A 19,973-nucleotide genomic window follows, 5' to 3' on the forward strand; every position below is an offset into this window, starting at 1 on the left:
CCTCATTTTATATATAAGGAGACTGAGGCACAGAGAAATAGCTTGCCCCCCATGTCATCAAATTATAAAAATAGAATGTATATTTACCAAAGGAAAATTCTCTCCCCCGAGGCTTGAAGGGAACATTAGAACCATTAGTCTGGGTTGGAGTTCGAACAGCTGAAGTTTGAGGGTTGTTGTTATTAGGGCCTAAAGAAGAATTAAGAAGGAAAATTATAATCAATACTCATGTATTTAATCATGCTTAAGTACTGCCAGTGATTCCCTAGGACATTTTCTTGAAGACCAGCCTATGCTAGAAAACAAAATTAAGCTCTAATAGTGTACAAACACTCTGCAATGGAACACGGGTACAGCTGCTAGTTCCACATGCCACCATCATTTTTCTACAACTGGGTTGTCCCCCTCAAACAGCATTAGCTTACTGGCTGACCTGAGCTAATCTGAAGTCAATAAATTCACTTCTGTTTCACCATGCCCTTTTGGAGTCATCTAGTTTTTGATTACCTATGTTTTCTTAAATGTTTTTCTTTCAACTTTTGAACGTAAGTGGAGTTTTATATGTGTTATCTCTACTATGAAGCTTTCCTTTGGATTTTCTCTAGCTGACTCAGATAAATCCTTTTAAGTTTTTAGACCATCTTAGAAACAATGCTAGAGGTAGTAAGTTATTTTCTATGAAAATTTCATTTCGATGAAATGAAAATGAGTATTAGTTCCAGTTATTCTTATAAACTCTAGGACTTGGCTCGTTTTTATATAGGGACAATCTAATACTAAGAAGCTTATTTTAATCTAAAGTCAATAATTAAAAAAAAGTCAAAATAAAGGGGGAAACATCACTAAGATTTGCTTTTTTTTTTTTATTCTACAGATTTCTTTGGAAAGTAACTTGTACAGGGCCTCCCTGGTGGCGCAAGGGGTTAAAATGCAACCTTTGAAGCTGTCTGCAGTCTCTCCAACATGAGTACGATTCCCCGGCTGGCTAGGAAGCAGTTGCCCACATGGTGCAGCAGACCTATCCTGACTTGCCCGCTGCTCCCCTCAGCAGTGTACTTTGGTCAATCTGCCTGTTCTGTTCCCCACTCTGATTCTGGTGAATCCTCTTACGCGCCACACCTCTGGCCTAAACCCCAGCTCTTGTATGCATAAATAAATAAATCTTTAAAAAAAAAAAAAAGAAAAGAAAAAAAAGAAAGTAACTGGTATATTCTAAGGAACAAAATTTTGAATTTCCCAATTTATGGGAATGTTTAAAGGATCTAAATTACCTTTCTATTCAGTTATCAAGTTCCTGTGTTATCTTGACATAAGACTCTTGCTTGATGATTTTTCTGCAGTGATATTGCCAATACTAGAAGCATATACCAGTCACTGTACCAAGCATATCATATGTGTTAACTCAGTTTTCGTAGGCATCATCACACCTCCATTTTGGTGATGGAATAACTAGAGTCATGGGGACTATGTAACTTGTAGTCTATTGAACAACCAGTAAGTGTGAAGACAGGATATCAACCTTCAGAGTCTGGCTCTTCAGTCTTCACCACTATACTGTTCTCTCTGACATACCGGTGGACGGAAATTTCACATATTTCCTATATTTAAGCATGGGATGGCAAATACACAGTGCACATACAACCACTATCTTCTCTACTCAGCCTGGACATATCCTCAGAATCCTTGAGTATTAGAGGTATCTAATCAGAACGGGGGATAAAATTTGGACAAGATGGCTCTTGAGCATCATTTACCTGGCAGGTATTTACCATAGAGAAAATCAGTATATTCCATGACCATTGTTCTATAACAAGTGACTAGCCTTGCTTATATTCCACGTGCATGACACAAGAGGGCAAGACAAGGTAAGACTTGTGATCAGCTGACAGAATTGAGCTGATTGAAATATCTATTTTAATTCAAAATAAACTGACATTCTTATTTATAGTACATGAAATAACACTGTACAACCACTAGACTAGGATAAATTAAAAAGAATATGACAATATGAAATACTACAAGGACGTGTTTATAGCTACTGGAGTTCTCATTTAGTCTCTGTAAAAGTGTAAAAGGATACATACTCTTTAGAAAACTATTAGGCAACCCAGCAATTCCATTCCTAACTATCTACACCAAGAGGAGAGAATTAACACATTTTGTACACACAGACACACAGCATTTTCATTAGACAAAGGACTAGAAATAAACCCCAAATGCTGTGGATAATTTACTATATGAACAAAATGTGAATTCACATAGTGAAGTAATGTTCAGCAACAAAAAGAAGTGACAAAACATGCAACTTGAGTATAAATCTAAAAACATTATGCTAAGGAAAAGAAATAAATCATTAAAAAGTTAAATACAGCTTGACTGCATATATTATATGAACTCTAGAATAGGCAAATATATTCTATGGTAACAAAAAGCAGATCACTGGTTGTCTGTTGCCTGGAGTGGCGGACTGACTGCTGAGCATGGGGTAGCATTTTAGGGTGATGGAGATATTCTTTTTGTTTTAAAGTGATGGTATAGGGGCCTCCCTGGTGGCACAAGGAGTTAATTCTCAGCACTATGAAGCAATCCGCAGGCATTTGATCCCCTGCCAGGGAGCTAACCCACATGGCAAAGCAGACCACTGCTCCCCTCAGCAGTGTGTTTCAATCAATTTCCCTGTTTTGTTCCCCACTCTGTCTCTGGTGAATCCTCTCACCACCTCCCTCACCCTCTGCACCTCTGGCCTATACCCCAGCTCTTGTGTGCATAAATATAAGTATTTTAAAAATAAAGTGATGATACAAACATTTTTCCAAGACACAAATTATACAATAATAATTGGTACAGGAGGCCTCCCTGGTGGCACAAGTTCAAACCCAGGCCAGGGAGCTGACCCACATGGTGCAGTAGACCTCTCCTGCCTTGCCTGCTGCTCTCCTCAGCACTGTATTTCAGTGGATCCACCTGTTCTGCTCCCCACTCTGTCTCTGGTGAATCCTCTCACCCCCACACCTCTGGCCGGCACCCCAGCTCTTGTATGCATAAATAAATCTTTAAAAAAAAATAAAAATTGGTACATTATATTTCATGTAACTTACACCCAACAAATTTTATTTTTAAAGTAATGAAAATTTCCATTTACAAGGTGTAAACAAAATACTTCCCTTCTATCGCCAAACTATTTGACAAAAAATTCATGTAGTTGGATATAGCATTTCACTACTTAAAGTAACTTAAAAACTATGGCATTTTAATGAATACAAATTAAATCAAGTATCCATTTATTACACTGGAAAACAACAAAAACCTAGAGGGACCAGGTCCTCTAAAGACACCAGTAAGGCAATATAAGGCCACATTCTTTGCTCATCTAACGGCAGGTCAAAATTATTTTTCATTAACCCATCACTGACTTTAACACTTTTTTTTTTTTTTGCATCAGAAACCAAAAATAAAAAGGAAAGTGGTAAGTAGGTATAGTGAAAGTTTAACATTAAGATGGTATTTTTTCGATTAAAAACCACAGTAAGGGCCTCCCTGGTGGCACAAGGGGTTAAGCACTGCACTATGAAGCTATGTGCAGCATGAGTTCAATCCCCGGCCGGCCAGGGAGCAACCCACATGGCACAGCAGACCTCTCCTGTCTCACCCGTTGCTCCCCTCAGCAGTGTACTTCGGTTGATCTGCCTGTTCTGTTTCCCGCTCTGTCTCTGGTGAATCCTCTCACCCCCCGCATATCTGGCCTGTGCCCCAGATCTTGTATGCATAAATAAATAAATCTTTTTTTGTTGTTAATAAATAAATCTTTAAAAAAAAAACAAAACACAGTAAGTGGGTTCATTACCCATTCTAACTAGCATTCCCTTCGTCTCACTTGTTGATTTCACTTCAAAACAATATTTGCATTTCCACATAAAATCAATCTAGTTAATAAATTTAGTTGTATTTAATAATTCTCAAAAAATGTAGAATTAAAAACATATTCCACACAAAACTTGCATACAGATGTTTTACTAGCATTATTCATAATAGCCAAAAAGCAAAACAGACCAAACAGCCATCAACTGATAAAGAATAAAAAATGTCAAATAGGGCCTCCCCTGGTGGCGCAGCAGTTGAGCACTGGGCTGCGAGGCTGCCCGCAGCCTCTGCAGTGCAGGTTCATTCCCCAGCTGCCGGTGAGGGTCCCACCAAAAAAAAAAAAAAAAAAGTCAAATAGCCACACAGTGGAATACTATTCATCAATAAAAAGGATAAGACATCCATTAGGATGACTACAAAAAAAAAGATAAAAAGTGGTGGCAGGGATGTGGAAAAATCTGAACAGTTGGTAAATTGATGATAGAAATGTAATGCAGGTAAGTCATGTTCCCCCAAAAATTAATGACAAAATAACTATATGAATGAGCAATTAAAATTCTGTGTACATTCATAGTTGGTGGAATGTCCTGCACTCAATTTCCAACAGGCAGTGTAGGTGCTGAGGCTTCCCCACATCCACATGCAATAAGCAGGATGTCCAGGAATTTAACTCAATTTTGATACTATCTACCCAGAGACAGCAGCAGATTTTACAGTTTAAGGGTTCAGCCTTTCAAGACTCACTCTACTTCAGACATGGCAAGCCCATGTCTCTGACCAAGCAGCTAAACAAAGGTTCCCATGGCCCCCTCCTTCAGACTCCAGGGTCCAGTCAAAAAGATCCCATACTAATGGCCATAAATCAGAGTTTCTCAAGACTCTCTCCTCAGGTTCAATTAATTTGCTAGAAGGGTACAAAGAACTCAGGAAATCCGTTTACTGATTTAGGGAAACTGTTTACTTACTTGATCACTGATTTATTACAAAGGATACTAACTAATATGAAACACAGTCAGATGGAAGAGATGCAAACCTCAACTCCACTTTTATGCAGTATCACACTGTTTTTAAACTGTTGAAATCTTAACGGATTTAGGCTCAGGTTTGTCTAAGTTCCTCAATGTCTATAATGCCAAAAGCACTATGGTTTTTGTTCATTTATGAACTTCTTCAAGAAAGTATGGCTCCTGATTTATTAGAGATCTTCTTCAGATATTACCGCCCCAAAAGGAGGAAAGTAAAGGAATAAATATATTTAAGCTGAACTCTTGGAAATTTAAACAGAAATGATCACACTGGTGTACGATAGTGAAACACTGTACGAGGATGCCCGTTTAACTAGTGGAGAATCAATAAAACTTGCCATAGGGAGACCCTACCTTCCACAGTGACCTCAATTTCAGGAACTTTTGAATTACTCCCAGGGCTTCGTGGTCTTTTCGGGGACTGCAAAGCTGTGAAATAAGCACACAATTACTTTCATGTATTGTGGGGGGGAAAAAAGACACACAGAAGGGGATGCTTTATAGAAGCAGAGTATTAAAATTCATACAGTTTGGCTCTTTTCAAAGAAACCTGAAGAATTAAACTGGTAGTGTAATCCTCCACATGAGTCTCAACAAAGCTGTGGAAACATGAATGAAGGAGGAGGATTGCAAACATATTTTCAATGAAATGTTAAGAAAACAAAAAACAGGTCCATTAAATATCTTCAGAAGCAAAGAAAGTGGTCAATGATTCAGTATGATTTAAATAATGGTGAAAATGAAAGTTTTAATGTACTTAATATAATACAGCACACATTTTTTCTTACCTTTAGTATTTATTTTACTAGCCATTCCTGGAGGCAGGTAGGAAACAACTAGTTCAGGTCTAGAAAATCAAGACAAGAGAAATGTTACAGTAGCCAGTACAATAGTTATCTACACAATTAATAAAAATTATCATGACATGACTAATGTTATTTTACAAAGGCCTTTATAAAATCATCTTCTAATGCAACAATTTCTATCATTATGGAACTTCCCCAAATCTCATTTTTCCTTTTTATTACTACCTGATGGAGAATAAGAATAGAAAAACTGGAAAGGAGACACCACAAGGTCAGGAACCTGTCTCACACAAGGAGGTGGGGGTAGAAGGGATTAACATAGCCATTAATCCAGCTACAGAAACTATCAGACTACTGCAGGGAGTGTCAGGGCCACAGATCTGAAGGTGAAGATATGGCGATTAAAAGAACAAGCCACCCACCCACAAAGATGAGCCTCTCCCTACTGAAAGAAGATGGTAAAACCTAAAGCTGCCCCTACAAAGGGGCAGTAGTCCTCTCTCCCCACCTGTGCAGATGCTCCTTTTTACCAACTCTCTCCCTGTGCAGGGCAGCAGCCTCCTGCCTGCCCATGAACTATACCATGCCCGGGCTTCTCTTCATGGACCTCCCTCAGTGGAGGCAGCACTCCTCAAGGCTGCCCGCCTGCAACCATGCAAGCCTCTCTCAGCAAACCTGTCCCTTTCGGGGCAGCTCTTCCTGCCCACTTGTGTCTATGAAAGTATCTTTTACTCTTTTGTCCCTTTCCCTAATAAACCTGCTCTTTAAAAAAAAAAAAAAAATACATATATATATATATATTTTTTTAAAAGATTTATTGTTATGTAAGAGCTGCGGTACAGGCCAGAGGCGCGGGAGAGCAAGAGGATTCACCAAAGACAGAATGGGAACAGAACAGGCAGACTGACTGAAATACACTGCTGAGGGGAGCAGCGGGAGCGACAGGAAAGGTCTGCAGCACCATGTGAGATTCTTGCCGGCTGGCCTGCCGGAATCGAACCCGCACTGCTGAGGCTGCGGACAGCTTCACAGCACAGCGCTCAACCTGCTGCGCCACCAGGGAGGCCCGAAACCTGCTATTTAAATATAACTAACGCCTCTGTCTCCTGGAGAACCTCACACAGGAAACTCGCTGTGGCCACTGAAAGGGAAGCTCTGGTGAAACCTTTCCCAGAGTGAACCCAAGGACCCCGCACTCCAAACCCACTGACTCCAAAAATGACATCACTACCTGCTAAATGATTTATGAGAGCAATGACTTCTTTCATGAAAATGCAGATTAGCTAATACTAGGTTTAGTTTCTTTACTGAAATTCCGTAGAAATATAAATAAAAAAAACCCAACACTAAAATTCAGTTGCCCACAAGATTAACTAGGAATAAAAGAATAAATTTTAAAAAGCGTGCTTTCATCTCCTCTGACATATAGGAATACTAAGAGACATTAGTGTCTCCAATCAACTTGAACACCACTATTACCAAGGCAGGTGTTATAATTAATTCTCCTTGTACTGATAAAATGAAGTACAGGTTGAAGATTTGCAAAATAATACCAGGAATGTAGTTCAGACTTAAGCTTTTGAATCATGGACTTCAAAGCTTTACCTGTCACCAGTAGCAAGCAAAACATTTAAATGAGACTCTAACTTTATCCTCTTTAGTTTCCAAAACGACTATATTGGCAAATAGGACTTACTTTTTCACAACAAACTTGATTTTATTACTTCCACGGACAATCCTTTCAAGTCGTGGAATTCCAAACCAGGTAGGACTTCGAAAGGGAATTCCTTCTGGCAGGCCTTCTACATAAAGGAACTCAGGATTTGATTCAAACACAGGGTATGGTACTTTTACTGCTTCTGTGAGTCCAAGAGCTTGGGCTGCAAGTGTAAGAGAACGTAACTTGTAGAAGGTAGTAAGACTTTATTCTTTTGTTTTTGTCTGCATTCTCAAATATGTGATATGCCAAAGTTCCCTATAATCTAGAAATATTAATGTTGAGGGCATTTTGCGTAATTATTGTGCAGAGTCTAAAAAATAAGTACTAAAGAAGAACATTTTAATGCTTCAAATCAAAAGAATATTTATTAGTCAAAATTATCTCTGTACCCTGGGCAGAAATGAACTCTGGCCATTTCCACTGAAATGGCACCTACCCAGCCTTTATGCTGCCATCTAGATTCAAGTTTGCTGTTCAAAATATAAAGGCTGCATATGATACATCTCAGTAGAATTCAAGTTAAAGAGATCAGAGGTTGAGTTTTTAAGATTCCCGATACAGGACACAAATGTCAACACCAGGTATTACAATGACAAATGGAAACGCCCCGGGAATGCTGCTATCACTCCCACTCCTTACTTCCTTCTCCATGATAGACACACCCAATCAACTGAAACACTCTTGCTGAATCTCCTCAGAATCCTTCTCAAGACAGCGCTCCAGGAAACCGCTGTCAACAAATCTAAGTTGAAACAAATGATGAAACCTATTTGCCATTCAGTGTTAGCCAGATTATCAGTACAGACAGTGGAATTGAGAATGATCCCGACTCCTCCCTTCCTTTCCCACTCTGACATATGAGAAAACTGAATCCAAGAGAAATAAATCAACTTGCGTGGTTTAAGTAGTGTATCCAGTAGCAGAAATAAACTGAAACTCAGTTCCTGGGATATTCCCTCTAAGTCATGAACTGTTGTAATTTATTCAGGAGAGTGCCTTTCACTTAGGTTTATAATTAGGACACAATATATTTTACTTACCAAATTTCAAATTAAAAATCTCCTCCACTTGTTTCCGTAGTTTGGTAATTCTGACATTCCAATCTTCTTTGACTAGAAGCAAAAATAAAACTCATTAGCAATAAGCTACACAAAATTAAACTGGATGCCCTTCTTTTCAGGCATGCTTTTAAAAAAAAATTGAGATATAACTGGTATATAACACTGCATTAGCTTCAGATTTACAATTCAGTGACATTTTTAATTCCATTTTGTTTAAAAACAAAAGCTTTTTGGGACTTAAGGGAAACAATGATTTCCTGCACTTGTCAAATGAAGAGCTGCAAGGTGTCAGAATTCATATTTAAGTTCACATTGTAAATAAATAGTAACTTGCTCATGAGTGGTTTTCAAACTTTCTTCCTTGGAGATACACGTCGAAGGCCTGGGTCAAGGCTGGAGGACCAGTACTATAAGGCTCGAAGCCTCCTACTCATGTTCAACAAGTACAGCTTATTTACCTTCTATACAGGCTTTCCATGTTTTATAAAACAAACATGTCTACAAATCCATGTAAAGCAAAAACTTAACTAATCACAGCAAGGAAAGGTAAACAAATGGAAATAAATGGTAGGAAAAAAATGTTAAAGGGAGATGTCACTTAATACTACCCACATCTATAACCTGGTTTATTTCCTTACCCCTCACTTATAAGACAACCATCACCATTTAAATCTAACATAAAATAAAGGGGAAAAAACCTAAGCCATTATAAAAGACACGTAAGGTGTCACTTGAACAGAAACTGAAGGCCTACTTGAAGGAGTGGACAGCGGTAGACTTCAAGACAATGGAAGATGACTGGAGATACTGGATAAGCGAGGGAGGTAAAGAACAAGAGGAAGAGGAGAGAGTGCAAGAATCACATTAAGTGTGGAAGTATGTTTGCTGACAAAGGCAGTGGGAAATGGAGAAGTTCTGAAAATAATGCTAAAGATAGGTGGCTTCAAAAAATATTTTGACACTTCATTTCATTTACTGTAAAGTACTTTAAAACTTTGACTTTTAAAGAAAACCAAGCATATCAAATATTTAATACCATACTGCTACTATTCAGACAGAAGAACTCTGCTAATAAACCAAAGGTGAATTATCACTAAGAAGGTAGACAGACTCTCCTTTCTCCTTACCAGAAGGTAAAGCACTTCTGCTAACCTGGACCTCAATCTCCCCTTCTGCCTGACCCTATAATTCCTTCTTTGGCATATGCTATTCCCACACAGTAGTAACTCTAAGCAACTCAACTCCATAACAAAATCAATGTTTATACTTCTTGAACTTCAATGCCCAATAACCTGGTTAGCTTCACAGTTTTCTCATATATTACAAATATCCCTTGACCAATGTGATAAGTATCCCTTTACTAAAGTGCACCCATAGTGTGTTTAAATCTGTTTCCTAAACCATGGCATGCCAAGAATTAAAGAAATATCTCTGAGGGCAATAACTAACAGAATTCTTTTTTCATGCAGTGTTATGATTGGAGTTAGTCCAGCAAAAGACAAATACCTGTTTCATTGGCAGAACAATTAACATTTAGTTGGAATTACGAATGACAACCTTTAATTTTCCTCCAAGTCTTCCACGAATGATAGATGGAAGTACTGATAATGATTAGGAGAATCAGGATTCTTTTTTTGGTAGCAGGCTTTTTAATTATGTTTGAAGACAGATCAAATACTGCAGAAAATGTTAGCAGTCAATTGTTAGAGTAACTTCTATTGTGTCTGTATATTCTCTCAATGATAATATTTAGCATTCTCAGTTTGCAGTCACTATTAGAATTCTCACAGCCTTGAAACTGAGGTCATCTTGTGAAATGAAGACTCATATATAATCATTCATTGTGTCCACACTAAAACATATTAAAGCTCTATCTGTGGAATTATTTTTCTTTCATTCCTTTCCTTAGCAAAGTCAGTGTCATCTCCAATCTCCAAATCATTATTTTATTTGCCTCAATCAAAAGCATGCTGAGGAGGTTGCTATATTGATTTTGCTGATCAACCTAAGAGCTACACATTGAACATATCTTATCCCCTGTAGGACTTCTGCAGAGGATCATTCCTTAATACAGTATTTCTCAGTCAATTTTCATGCCATAATACACACCAAAAAATTCTAAAATCTATTCGGCAAGACCTTTACCAGTTGTCCCTAGGTATGTTTAAGAGCTGAAGGGTAAGTATGTTAGGACAATGGTCCCATCTTTTTCACCAGTTCACCCTAGTATTCACAAGAATCATATGGCATTAACTACATAATTCATGAACACCCACTGGCTCCTGCTACAACCCAAGTTCCTAAGGTTATAGAAAAGTTATAAATAAGTTGTGCATACTTTTTCTTACATTATATAATGGCAAACAAAAAGATGGGGAAAAATAAAGGCAGACTTCTAGCTTAAATGAAGAAAATAAAACCACACAACTAAGACTGAGACTTCTTAGCTATTTTCTATCAGTCTGTCATGGCAATGTATTTCAGGAATTAAACCGACAACTTAGGGCCTCCCTGGTGGTGCAAGGGGTTAAGCACAGCACTGTGAAGCTATCTGCAGTCTCTGCAACACGAGTTTGATCCCCAGCCAGCCAGGGAGCTACCCACATGGCGCTGCAGACCTCTCCTGTCTCACCCGCTGCTCCCCTTAGCAGTGTATTTCAGCAGATCTGCCTGTTCTGCTCCCCTTTCTCTCTGGTGAATCCTCTCAACACCACCACCACCCTCGCACTCTGGCCTGTACCCAGGTTCTTGTATGCATAAATAAATATAAAAAAAAAAAACTGACAACTTAAAAACAAGATGTGTGCTAATAAAAGACCTAAATCTGCATGGTCCACTTAGCCACATTTGGTAACTACACACTTGAAATGGGGCTAGTTGAACTGAAATGCACTGTAAAACACAAACCAGATTGTCAAATAAAAAGAAATGTAAATAAAATGTGAAATAAAAATGTATCTATTAAAATACAGATTTTGCTACTGGAAAATTTAAATGACATATGGCTTACATTTGTAATGCACTTTATATTTCTATTGGACAACACTAGTCTAAATGCAAAGAACTTCAGTTCTCCCAAAACTGCTTGTAATGACATTGATAAATCAAGGACTGCCTGTACTGAGTGAGCTGCTTCCACAGATTTTTTTTTGGGGGGGAGGAAGGAAAGAAAGACAAGTTTCATCACTATAAAACATTTTTTAGAAGTTTAAAAAACACCAATCTACGCTTCTTTAAAGGAATTTACAACTATCTTACCAGGCGTGTTCGTTCTTGGCTGAGTAACCTCAGTAGTACTGTGAGTCAGAAGTTCTGGTCTGTAAAAATATGGCTGATATTAATAACAGCATTTATGAATACTCTAACAGCCTTCCACTCATTACAAATGATTTTCATTTGCAGTAAACAACTTTCTAGAACACAAGTCCAAATGATTTTAGGAGGAATCAGCTTTAAAATCTTCAAACTGGGCCTCCCTGGTGGTGCAGGCAGTTGAGTGCAGCGCTGTGAGGCTATCCGCAGCCTCCACAGTGGCGGTTTGATTCCCACCGGCCTTGGAGCAACCCACATGGCAAGCAGACCTCTCCTGTCTCGCCCACTGCTCCCCTCAGCAGTGTGTTTCATCAGTCTGCCTGTTCTGTTCCCCACTCTGTCTCTGGTGAATCCTCTCACTCTCCCGCGCATCTGGCATGTGCCCTGGCTCTTGTATACATAAAATAAATAAATAAATCTTTAAAATCTTCAAACTACTCCACTGATTATGCAGGCATAATTCATTCCACACAGAATGGTGTGGCTATGGAAATACCCAGGTAGATTAGTTACATTATTTCCTTTATTTAAGGTTGTATCTCTCCTTTTTCTTCCTTTCTCCCCCAAGGCACTCAATTTAAGATTTATTACACTTATCTCTGATGTAAGTCTCTCAAGGACAGGGACCCAATTTTGTAGATGTAGTGTCTGGTACTAAATTATAAATGAATTTAAATATAACATTTTAATTTTAAGTAAGGAGAGTATCCCTTTACTAAAGTGTACCCAACTTTAGTCCAACTGAGGGGAAGAAAAAATTATGAAATTAATAATTTCTTAAGGACCACAATGAATTTGTTTTTGCAGATGATAATCTTACCTTTTAATAACAAACTTAATTCGATTGCCCACTTGAATGATTTTTTCCAGCCTTGGGATTCCATACCACGAGGGACTTCTAAAAGGAATGTTTTCTGGTAATCCCTCCACGTAGAGATCATTAGGATGTGCTTCAAATTTCTGATAAGGTACAGCCTTGGCTTCGGTGCTCCCCAAGGCTTCAGCTTTACAAAACAAAAGCAATTCAGGAGACTAAATTTCTGTTCAAATCACACTTTGAGTACAATCCAAAGAAAAGTACATGTGAATTTTTTTAATAAGCAATATTCTGGAAACATAAATACTATTAAAGTAAGACCAAATGCAAGTATAAATGACCCATAACTGAGAGGTAACTTTTCATGGATTTAAGTTTCCAGAGTCTAAGACTATTTTTATGGATCTAAAAGTTTATAAAGTTTTTTTTCAGTATCTTCACAAAGAAATGAGGTAAGAATAACAGACACTGCAGAGTACATCTGAGTACTTTTCCAAATATTTGGACGCAGCTTTCTACAAATAAGTTATGAGTTTACCAATGTATAACTGGTTCCCACCCACTTATTTCAAAAGCTGTAATGTCACCTATATTACAATTAAAATAATGTTTTTACCCCTTTAACCACAAGTGCTCCATTTTAAATGGAAATTACTTTCTACAAAGAATTTATGATATAGGAAATAACTGCACAAAATGGTTTACAATAAAGGTAAATTGATTTACCTTTATTCACATCAACCAAAGTTGACACAAGAACCCTGTCTAGATCCAAGAAAAAAAGCTTTAAAGGTACTTTTGAGATGAATGATGAAACACATTCAAAAAATGGTATGAAAAAACTTGTTTGTCAAGTGTAAGATAGTTCTGTGACTGTATAAGAAAGAAAATACAACACTATTTGTGGATGCACACTGAATGAATAAAATGACAGGATGCCTATGATCTGCCTTGTAATATTACTACAAAGATTCTCTAAAAGGGAAGGAAAAAACAAAATCTGAAGGATTTTTTTTTTTTTTTAATTTACTGAAGTAACACTGTTTTTAACACGTAAATTTCAGGACTGTTCACTAAAAATCATATATTTATCACCAGAAGTCTAAATCTATACTTTTACCATAAATTTAATAGTAGAGTGAGTGAGTGTGTGTGTGTGTGTGTGTGTGTGTGTGTAAAGGAACTGGGGTGTAGACCACAGGTGCAGGGGATGGGAGGATTCACCAGAGGCACAGAGGAGGTGCAGAAGCAGCACATTGAAATACACTGCTGAGGTAAGCAGTGGGTAAGACAGGGGAGGCCTGCTGCACCATTATGTAAGCTAGCTCCCTGGCTGGGCATCGAAATCAGGCTGTAGCAGTGATAGAGCTTGACCTAACCTCTAGGCAGCTGGGGACAACCTGATGGTAGAATCTTTTTTTTTCCTCAGGATAAAATCTTTACGATCACTACATTGTACTACTTTTCTACTTTTCAACAGTTATAGAACTGAAATTAGAAAACTTATAGATGAAGGGCCTCCCTGGTGGTGCAGGGGTTAAAGTCTCAGAGCTATCAAGCTATCTCCAGCCATTGTGGCATGAGTTTGATCCCCAGCCAGGGAGCTAACCCACAGGGTACAGCAGACCTCTCCTTTCTCGCCTACTGCTCCCCTCAGTAGATCCTCCTGTTCTGCTTCCCACTCTGTCTCTGGTGAATTCTTTCACTTCCTACATCTCTGGCGTATAACCCCAGTTCTTGTATGCATAAATAAATAAAATAAAATCTTCAAAAAAAAAACCAAAAAACAAAAACAAAAACCCTAAACTTAAAGATGAAATTACCAATTCCTGTTGTCACCACATCCAAACAGAGTTCTATCTGAGATTCAGACATTTTACACTATACCAACATGTTTCCTCTTATGTTCTGTAGGCTACATTTAAAAATTACAATTTGATAGTTTAAATAAAGAGTAGGGGGGCCTCCCCAGTGGTGCAGCGGTTGAGCGCTGGACTGTGAAGCTGCCCGCAGCCTCTGCAGCGCCAGTTCGCTCCCCAGCTGCTCCCTGGCCACCAGAGGAAGGTCCCACATGGCGCGCAGACCTCTCCTGCTGCCCGCTGCTCCCCTCAGCAGTGTGCTTCATCAGTCTGCCTGCTCTGCTCTCCACTGACTCTGGTGCTCACCCTCCCACGCTTCTAACTGTACCCAATGCTCGTATAAATAAATAAATAAATCTTTAAAAATAAATAAAGAGTAGGTCCTTGAAGAATCATTTTATTGATTCTGATACTGACTTTCCTCTCAAACTTTAATTTTTTGATTCTGACATTGACGTCCCTCTCAAACTTAATTTCTTCCTCATTAACACCAATTCTGAAGGGCTCTAGTATAGCATCTCTTCGATAGAAGGGGAAAAAAAGTTTTTGAAATGGTGATGATGAGTCCATTCACTGCTCATTAGATAATCAGTTCACCAGATGTTAGGAGGAGATAAATTATCACTAAGGGGCCTCCCTGGTGGCCCCTTAAGGGGTTAAGATGCAACCTATGAAGTTACTGCAGCCTCTGCAGCACAAGTTCTATCCCCGGCTGGCCAGGGAGCAACCCACATGGCACAGCAGACCTCTCCTGCCTCGCTTGCTGCTCCCTTCAGCAGTGTATTTCAGTCAGTCTGCCTGTTCTGTTCCCCGCTCTGTCTCTGGTGAATCCTCTCACTCCCCCTCCACACCTCTAGCCTATACCCCAGTTCTTGTATGCATAAATAAATCTTAAAAATAAATAAATAAATCATCACTAAGGTCCTGCATTCATTTTGTGCAGTCAAGGATACTGATGAAGAAAAGCTTTAAAAGCCTGACCTTTTTTTTATGACTGTTAAGTTCTCAAGTACAATAGTACTTTGACCGAGGCAGCTTTGACCTTAGAAGAAGGTGAGGTGGAAAGTGGAGGGAGTGTGGAGGAAGAGAAGAAAAGTGTCTAAATTGGAGTATGTTTTAAATGTAGAATCAGCATGCAACTATGCAAAATAAAACAAGGTTAACTCCCAGGACCTTGGTTTAGACAAATAGGTAGATCAGGAATTAACAATTTGGAAAGGGGAAAATAAAGGACTCTATTTTGGTCATGTGAAGTATGAAGAGGTATCAAATAGGTGAGTGAAAAGAAAGGTCTGGTGGTCAGGGAAGTTTTCAGGGCTGGAAATGTAAACTTGAAAGTCACCAGAATATATATATTAATTTTTACGCTTTAAGCTGGAGTAGTACTATGTGTGGAGAAAGCATAGTAAGAAAAGAAAAAGGCAGAGCTGCAAACCAGCATTCCACAGCTTAAAATTGAACTAAAAGGAGGTGCCCATCTAAAGAATGAAAATAGCCGAAGAGCTAGGAAGAAAACCCAGGAAGCAGTCAAGCATAAATGTTTTGAAATTTCCCATAGAAAGTTTGAAATAGTAAAACTATTACGCAAAAAATATGAAAAGAACTATGCTGAATGTTGCTGAGAAGTAGGATAAAGCAATGCAAAGTGACCTTTTATAACAAAAGATGTCATCATAAACTAAACTTATGTATTTTAGTTGTTTAGAGATATATGCACAGCAAGTACAAACAAGATGCAAAAACATGGATCTTGTTGCATTTTCTGATAACCTTCCTGGTAGCACTGAGGAATCCAGAACAGCAAGCACTCAGAAATCATGAAGTGCCCTATGCCATATAACCTGCACTATACAAAACAATTACTCAGTAAAGAGTACATGGAGATTTAACACACTACTCTTTCCCCTTTTATAGGGTTTAAAACTTTCATAAAAAACATAGTATTCACCCGTGGTATGTATTTTTTATGGAAGTTTTAAACCCTACAGAAGGGGAAATAATAGAAACTCTATGGGGACTAGACCTGAGAAAAGAAAGCAAACATTGTTTTAAAAAAAAAAGAACAATGACATAAAATATATATAAATAATTAAACAAACAAAAATACATAGTAAAAACTAAAACTGAAGATGAGTTATAGTCACTATATTTACTTTCTTAAAGCAAAATTAGGAAAAATTATGCCATGATATACTTTAACTGGGAAGGAACTGAACTTACCAAATTTTTTGCAAAAAAGCTGATCTACCATCTTTCGTAATTTAGTGATTCGGGCATACCACTCTTCCTTTACTGTAGAAAAACAAACACAAATTTCTTAATCTGGTAACATTAGTAAATTAGTTTATTATATATTATGATTATTAAAAAGGCAGAATTATTTTTTGTTCTGATGAAAATTATTTCTAATATTGCAGATTATTAAAACAGTACTGAAATCGAATAAAATGGTTAAGAGAGCAATGACAAAATGAAAATTTGTTAATTTCAGTCACTCACAGGGACACACCAAAGACTCATAATTAAAGCTGGGAATAGTATAACCCAGCTCACTCAAGAACAACTAGCATGCAATTTTTGCAATGATAAATACAGGGATAACGTCTCCCAGTTGGCCTAAGGCATTAAGCACAGCACTGTGAAGGTATTTGCAGCCTCTGCAGCATGAGTTTGCCCCCCACTGGCTAGGGAGCTACCTACATAGCACAGCTGACCTCTCTCCTGTCTTGCCTGCTGCTCGCCTCAGCAGTGTATTTCAGTCAGTCTGCCTGTTCTATTCCCCACTCTGTCTCTGGTAAATCCTCTCACACCCCCCGCACCTCTGGCCTGTACCCCAGTTCTTGTATGCATAAATAAATAAATACAGGGATAGAATAATATTGGCAATCCTTCCAGTATACCAACACTTAATGGTTGATGTCCTATTTTATATCCTGACCCTAGTTCATACTCCAGAGTAAAAACAAACAAGAAAAACAAATCAAAATGGTATTTCCTCCAAAACATATCTAACAAAGTGATGACACCAATGGCTGAATACTCAAAGATATCAATCTTTAAATGGCCTGGGTATAATGATCAGTGATTATTCAAGTGACTAAGGTAGACTTTAGATAATAAAGTTGAACACATCACGACAGATAATAAATTTTACATCTCAAAAATAGAAAAGAGTTCCTTTAGTTTAACTAGAAGTGATGTTTATACTTATTTATAATGGGTTGCTAAGAAAAAGTAAATTAATTCTTCTATAGTGCTGGACTATATTCTGGTATCAAGCGTTGCTTGTACATAAAGTTCTGGTTAAACCTACCTCCTGAAGCTGGTTTATCAAGCTGTAAGTCTTCACGTGTTGAATTCAGAAGTTCATGTCTGAAAAATGAGGAAAAGTACTAAATATTTACTTGGGAAAAAAAGTTACAACTACTAGTACTTCTTTACTATTCAGCCATCAAAAATAGTTTTAAAAAGACAATCTGGACTATCAAGCACATTCAAAAAGTAAAATACACAACATCTCAAAGTTAAATATAGCCCTAGTAGTGAATGAATATTGATGACCAATATAAAAAGATGTGCTAGGCAAAAAAAGAACAAAGAAGAAAAAAGTTCAAGAGTCTTACTTCTTAATCACAAAACGAATCCTTTCCTTTGCAAGCAGTATCCTCTCAAGGCGAGGAATCCCATAAGTAGATGGTCTTCTAAAAGGAATTCCTTCAGGAAGTCCTTCAACATAAAGATCTTCCACATGTGACTGGAAAAGAGGGTATGGGATCGTCACAGGACCTTTGGCTTTTATAGCTTGAGCTTTATGGATAAAAAGAGAAGGGAACAATCATTAACATAAATGTTATTGTTTGCAGAAAACGGTAACAGAAGATGCATTGCTCTGAAACTTTTGTAACTTAACCCTTTGCACCCCGCTGTCCCCTCTCAGGGAACATCGGAATTCTAGCATATCACTCGGATGTCCCCTCTCAGGGGACATTGCCATTTATTAGTGATTACGGGGAACTGAATTATTTCAACGCAACTTTTTGAGACATGCATGTTTCCCTGAAGTTTTATCTTGAAATGGCACAAGAAATTAAATCAAAATATCGTAAAATTACTAAGATATATACAAGAAATGTCAGCGGGTTTTGTGTCGGACGAGAACGTGAGATGCGTGCTCACGACTGTCCGAGCACTTCGCGACGCCACTTGAAAAGAGCGATAAGGGGAGTTTGTAGAAGAAAGGTCGGTTTTCGAACATAGCGCGCACTGTATAGTGAGATATATAATTACAAATAAACAAGTCTACATCTGGAGGAAAAGATTTTCAAAGCTGAGCTCATTTTGGTTTGAAGCTTTGATCAGTGCACATAGATCTAACGAGGAGAAAATCTGAAAAGTGATTCTTAGTGAATAAATTGTTTGGTGAAAGGTATTTTGGTAAATATCATCTTGTCAGTTAGTAATAACAATTAGAAATTTTCAACACATGCATTTATTCATATTTTTTATTAGAACAATGGCAAAGCGTCCAACCACAAATGAGTCTCATGACACAAGTAGTAGTGAAGATGAGCTCCAGACAGACCTCTATACAGACATGTCAAACATGCACTAATCAGCCTGCAATGCATATTGGGGAGTGTTACAAAACTTATCATACTGTACAAAATTATAAACAATAAAATATTGGTTTTTTTGCAAATATACATTCCTCGATGTCACCCAATTCATATAAGTCCAATATCATTATAATACGTTACTTGGTTCCAAAATTATACTAAATAATACGAGGGTCTGTAAATGCACGTTTCCGCCGCAAAGTAGCGTCGAGTACCTGGTAGCCAATGTCCAGAATGGTTCGAAGTGCAAAGGGTTAATGGTATTCACTTTTGTTTATTACAATTGAATAGGAGAAACCATAGCAAAAAAAAGTACAGCACTCTAAACCAAATCTGCAATGAACTTATGTTTTTTTTTTTTTTGAGTAACATGGCCAAACTTTTATTGAAATGTGAGCCATATATGAATTGGAAAGACACATAGGTTTATAACAATACATACAGTATATAATGGAAAAGAACTATTCTAAAAACAAATGTTAATATCTTAAGGTTTTTTAAAAAAAGTTTTTCTGAACTGTCAAAATTCTGCTAAGATTTATTTATCCAAGAATAAAATAATGCAATAGTAGCAAAAAGTCAAAAGCGTTGGGAGTCTTAAAAGTCAATGATTTTATTAAATTACAAAGAATTAGCTTTTCTAAATAATATGGGACAGTAAATATCACTGGTGGAATGATAGAAATGAAATTAAGACAATGCCTTCTAATCCAAATCTCCAATTGAAATGCACTCTTTTGGCATAAAAGGACATAATGTCTAGAAAATTTGTTGGGTTTTTTTTTAAAGATTTATTTTTTATTGGGCATCCCTAGTGACACAAGAGGTTAAGTCTCAGCACTGCAAAGGTATCAGCAGCCACAGCAGCATGAGTTCGATCTTTAGTCAGGGAGCTG

General features: G+C 37.7%; 1 protein-coding gene across 6 annotated transcripts in view; it reads right to left on the reverse strand.

Moving 5' to 3' along the window:
- The window catches only part of GTF2I (general transcription factor IIi), an 86,167-nt gene that overhangs the window by 12,263 nt on the left and 53,931 nt on the right, over window positions 1–19,973 (reverse strand). For all 6 annotated transcript variants that reach the window (XM_054693603.1, XM_054693600.1, XM_054693602.1 and 3 more), the window contains 10 exons: window positions 18,085–18,268; window positions 17,775–17,833; window positions 16,682–16,753; window positions 12,606–12,789; window positions 11,732–11,790; window positions 8,453–8,524; window positions 7,389–7,572; window positions 5,675–5,733; window positions 5,241–5,315; window positions 88–189 (listed from right to left, as the gene is read on the reverse strand). In XM_054693603.1, coding sequence (XP_054549578.1) covers window positions 88–189; window positions 5,241–5,315; window positions 5,675–5,733; window positions 7,389–7,572; window positions 8,453–8,524; window positions 11,732–11,790; window positions 12,606–12,789; window positions 16,682–16,753; window positions 17,775–17,833; window positions 18,085–18,268 — 1,050 coding nt within the window. The remainder of the gene's footprint in view (window positions 1–87; window positions 190–5,240; window positions 5,316–5,674; window positions 5,734–7,388; window positions 7,573–8,452; window positions 8,525–11,731; window positions 11,791–12,605; window positions 12,790–16,681; window positions 16,754–17,774; window positions 17,834–18,084; window positions 18,269–19,973) is intronic.

The sequence above is a fragment of the Talpa occidentalis genome, unplaced genomic scaffold (assembly GCF_014898055.3).
Source record: "Talpa occidentalis isolate TD23 unplaced genomic scaffold, MPIMG_talOcc4v2.1 talOcc4.12, whole genome shotgun sequence".
Lineage (NCBI taxonomy): Eukaryota > Metazoa > Chordata > Mammalia > Eulipotyphla > Talpidae > Talpa > Talpa occidentalis.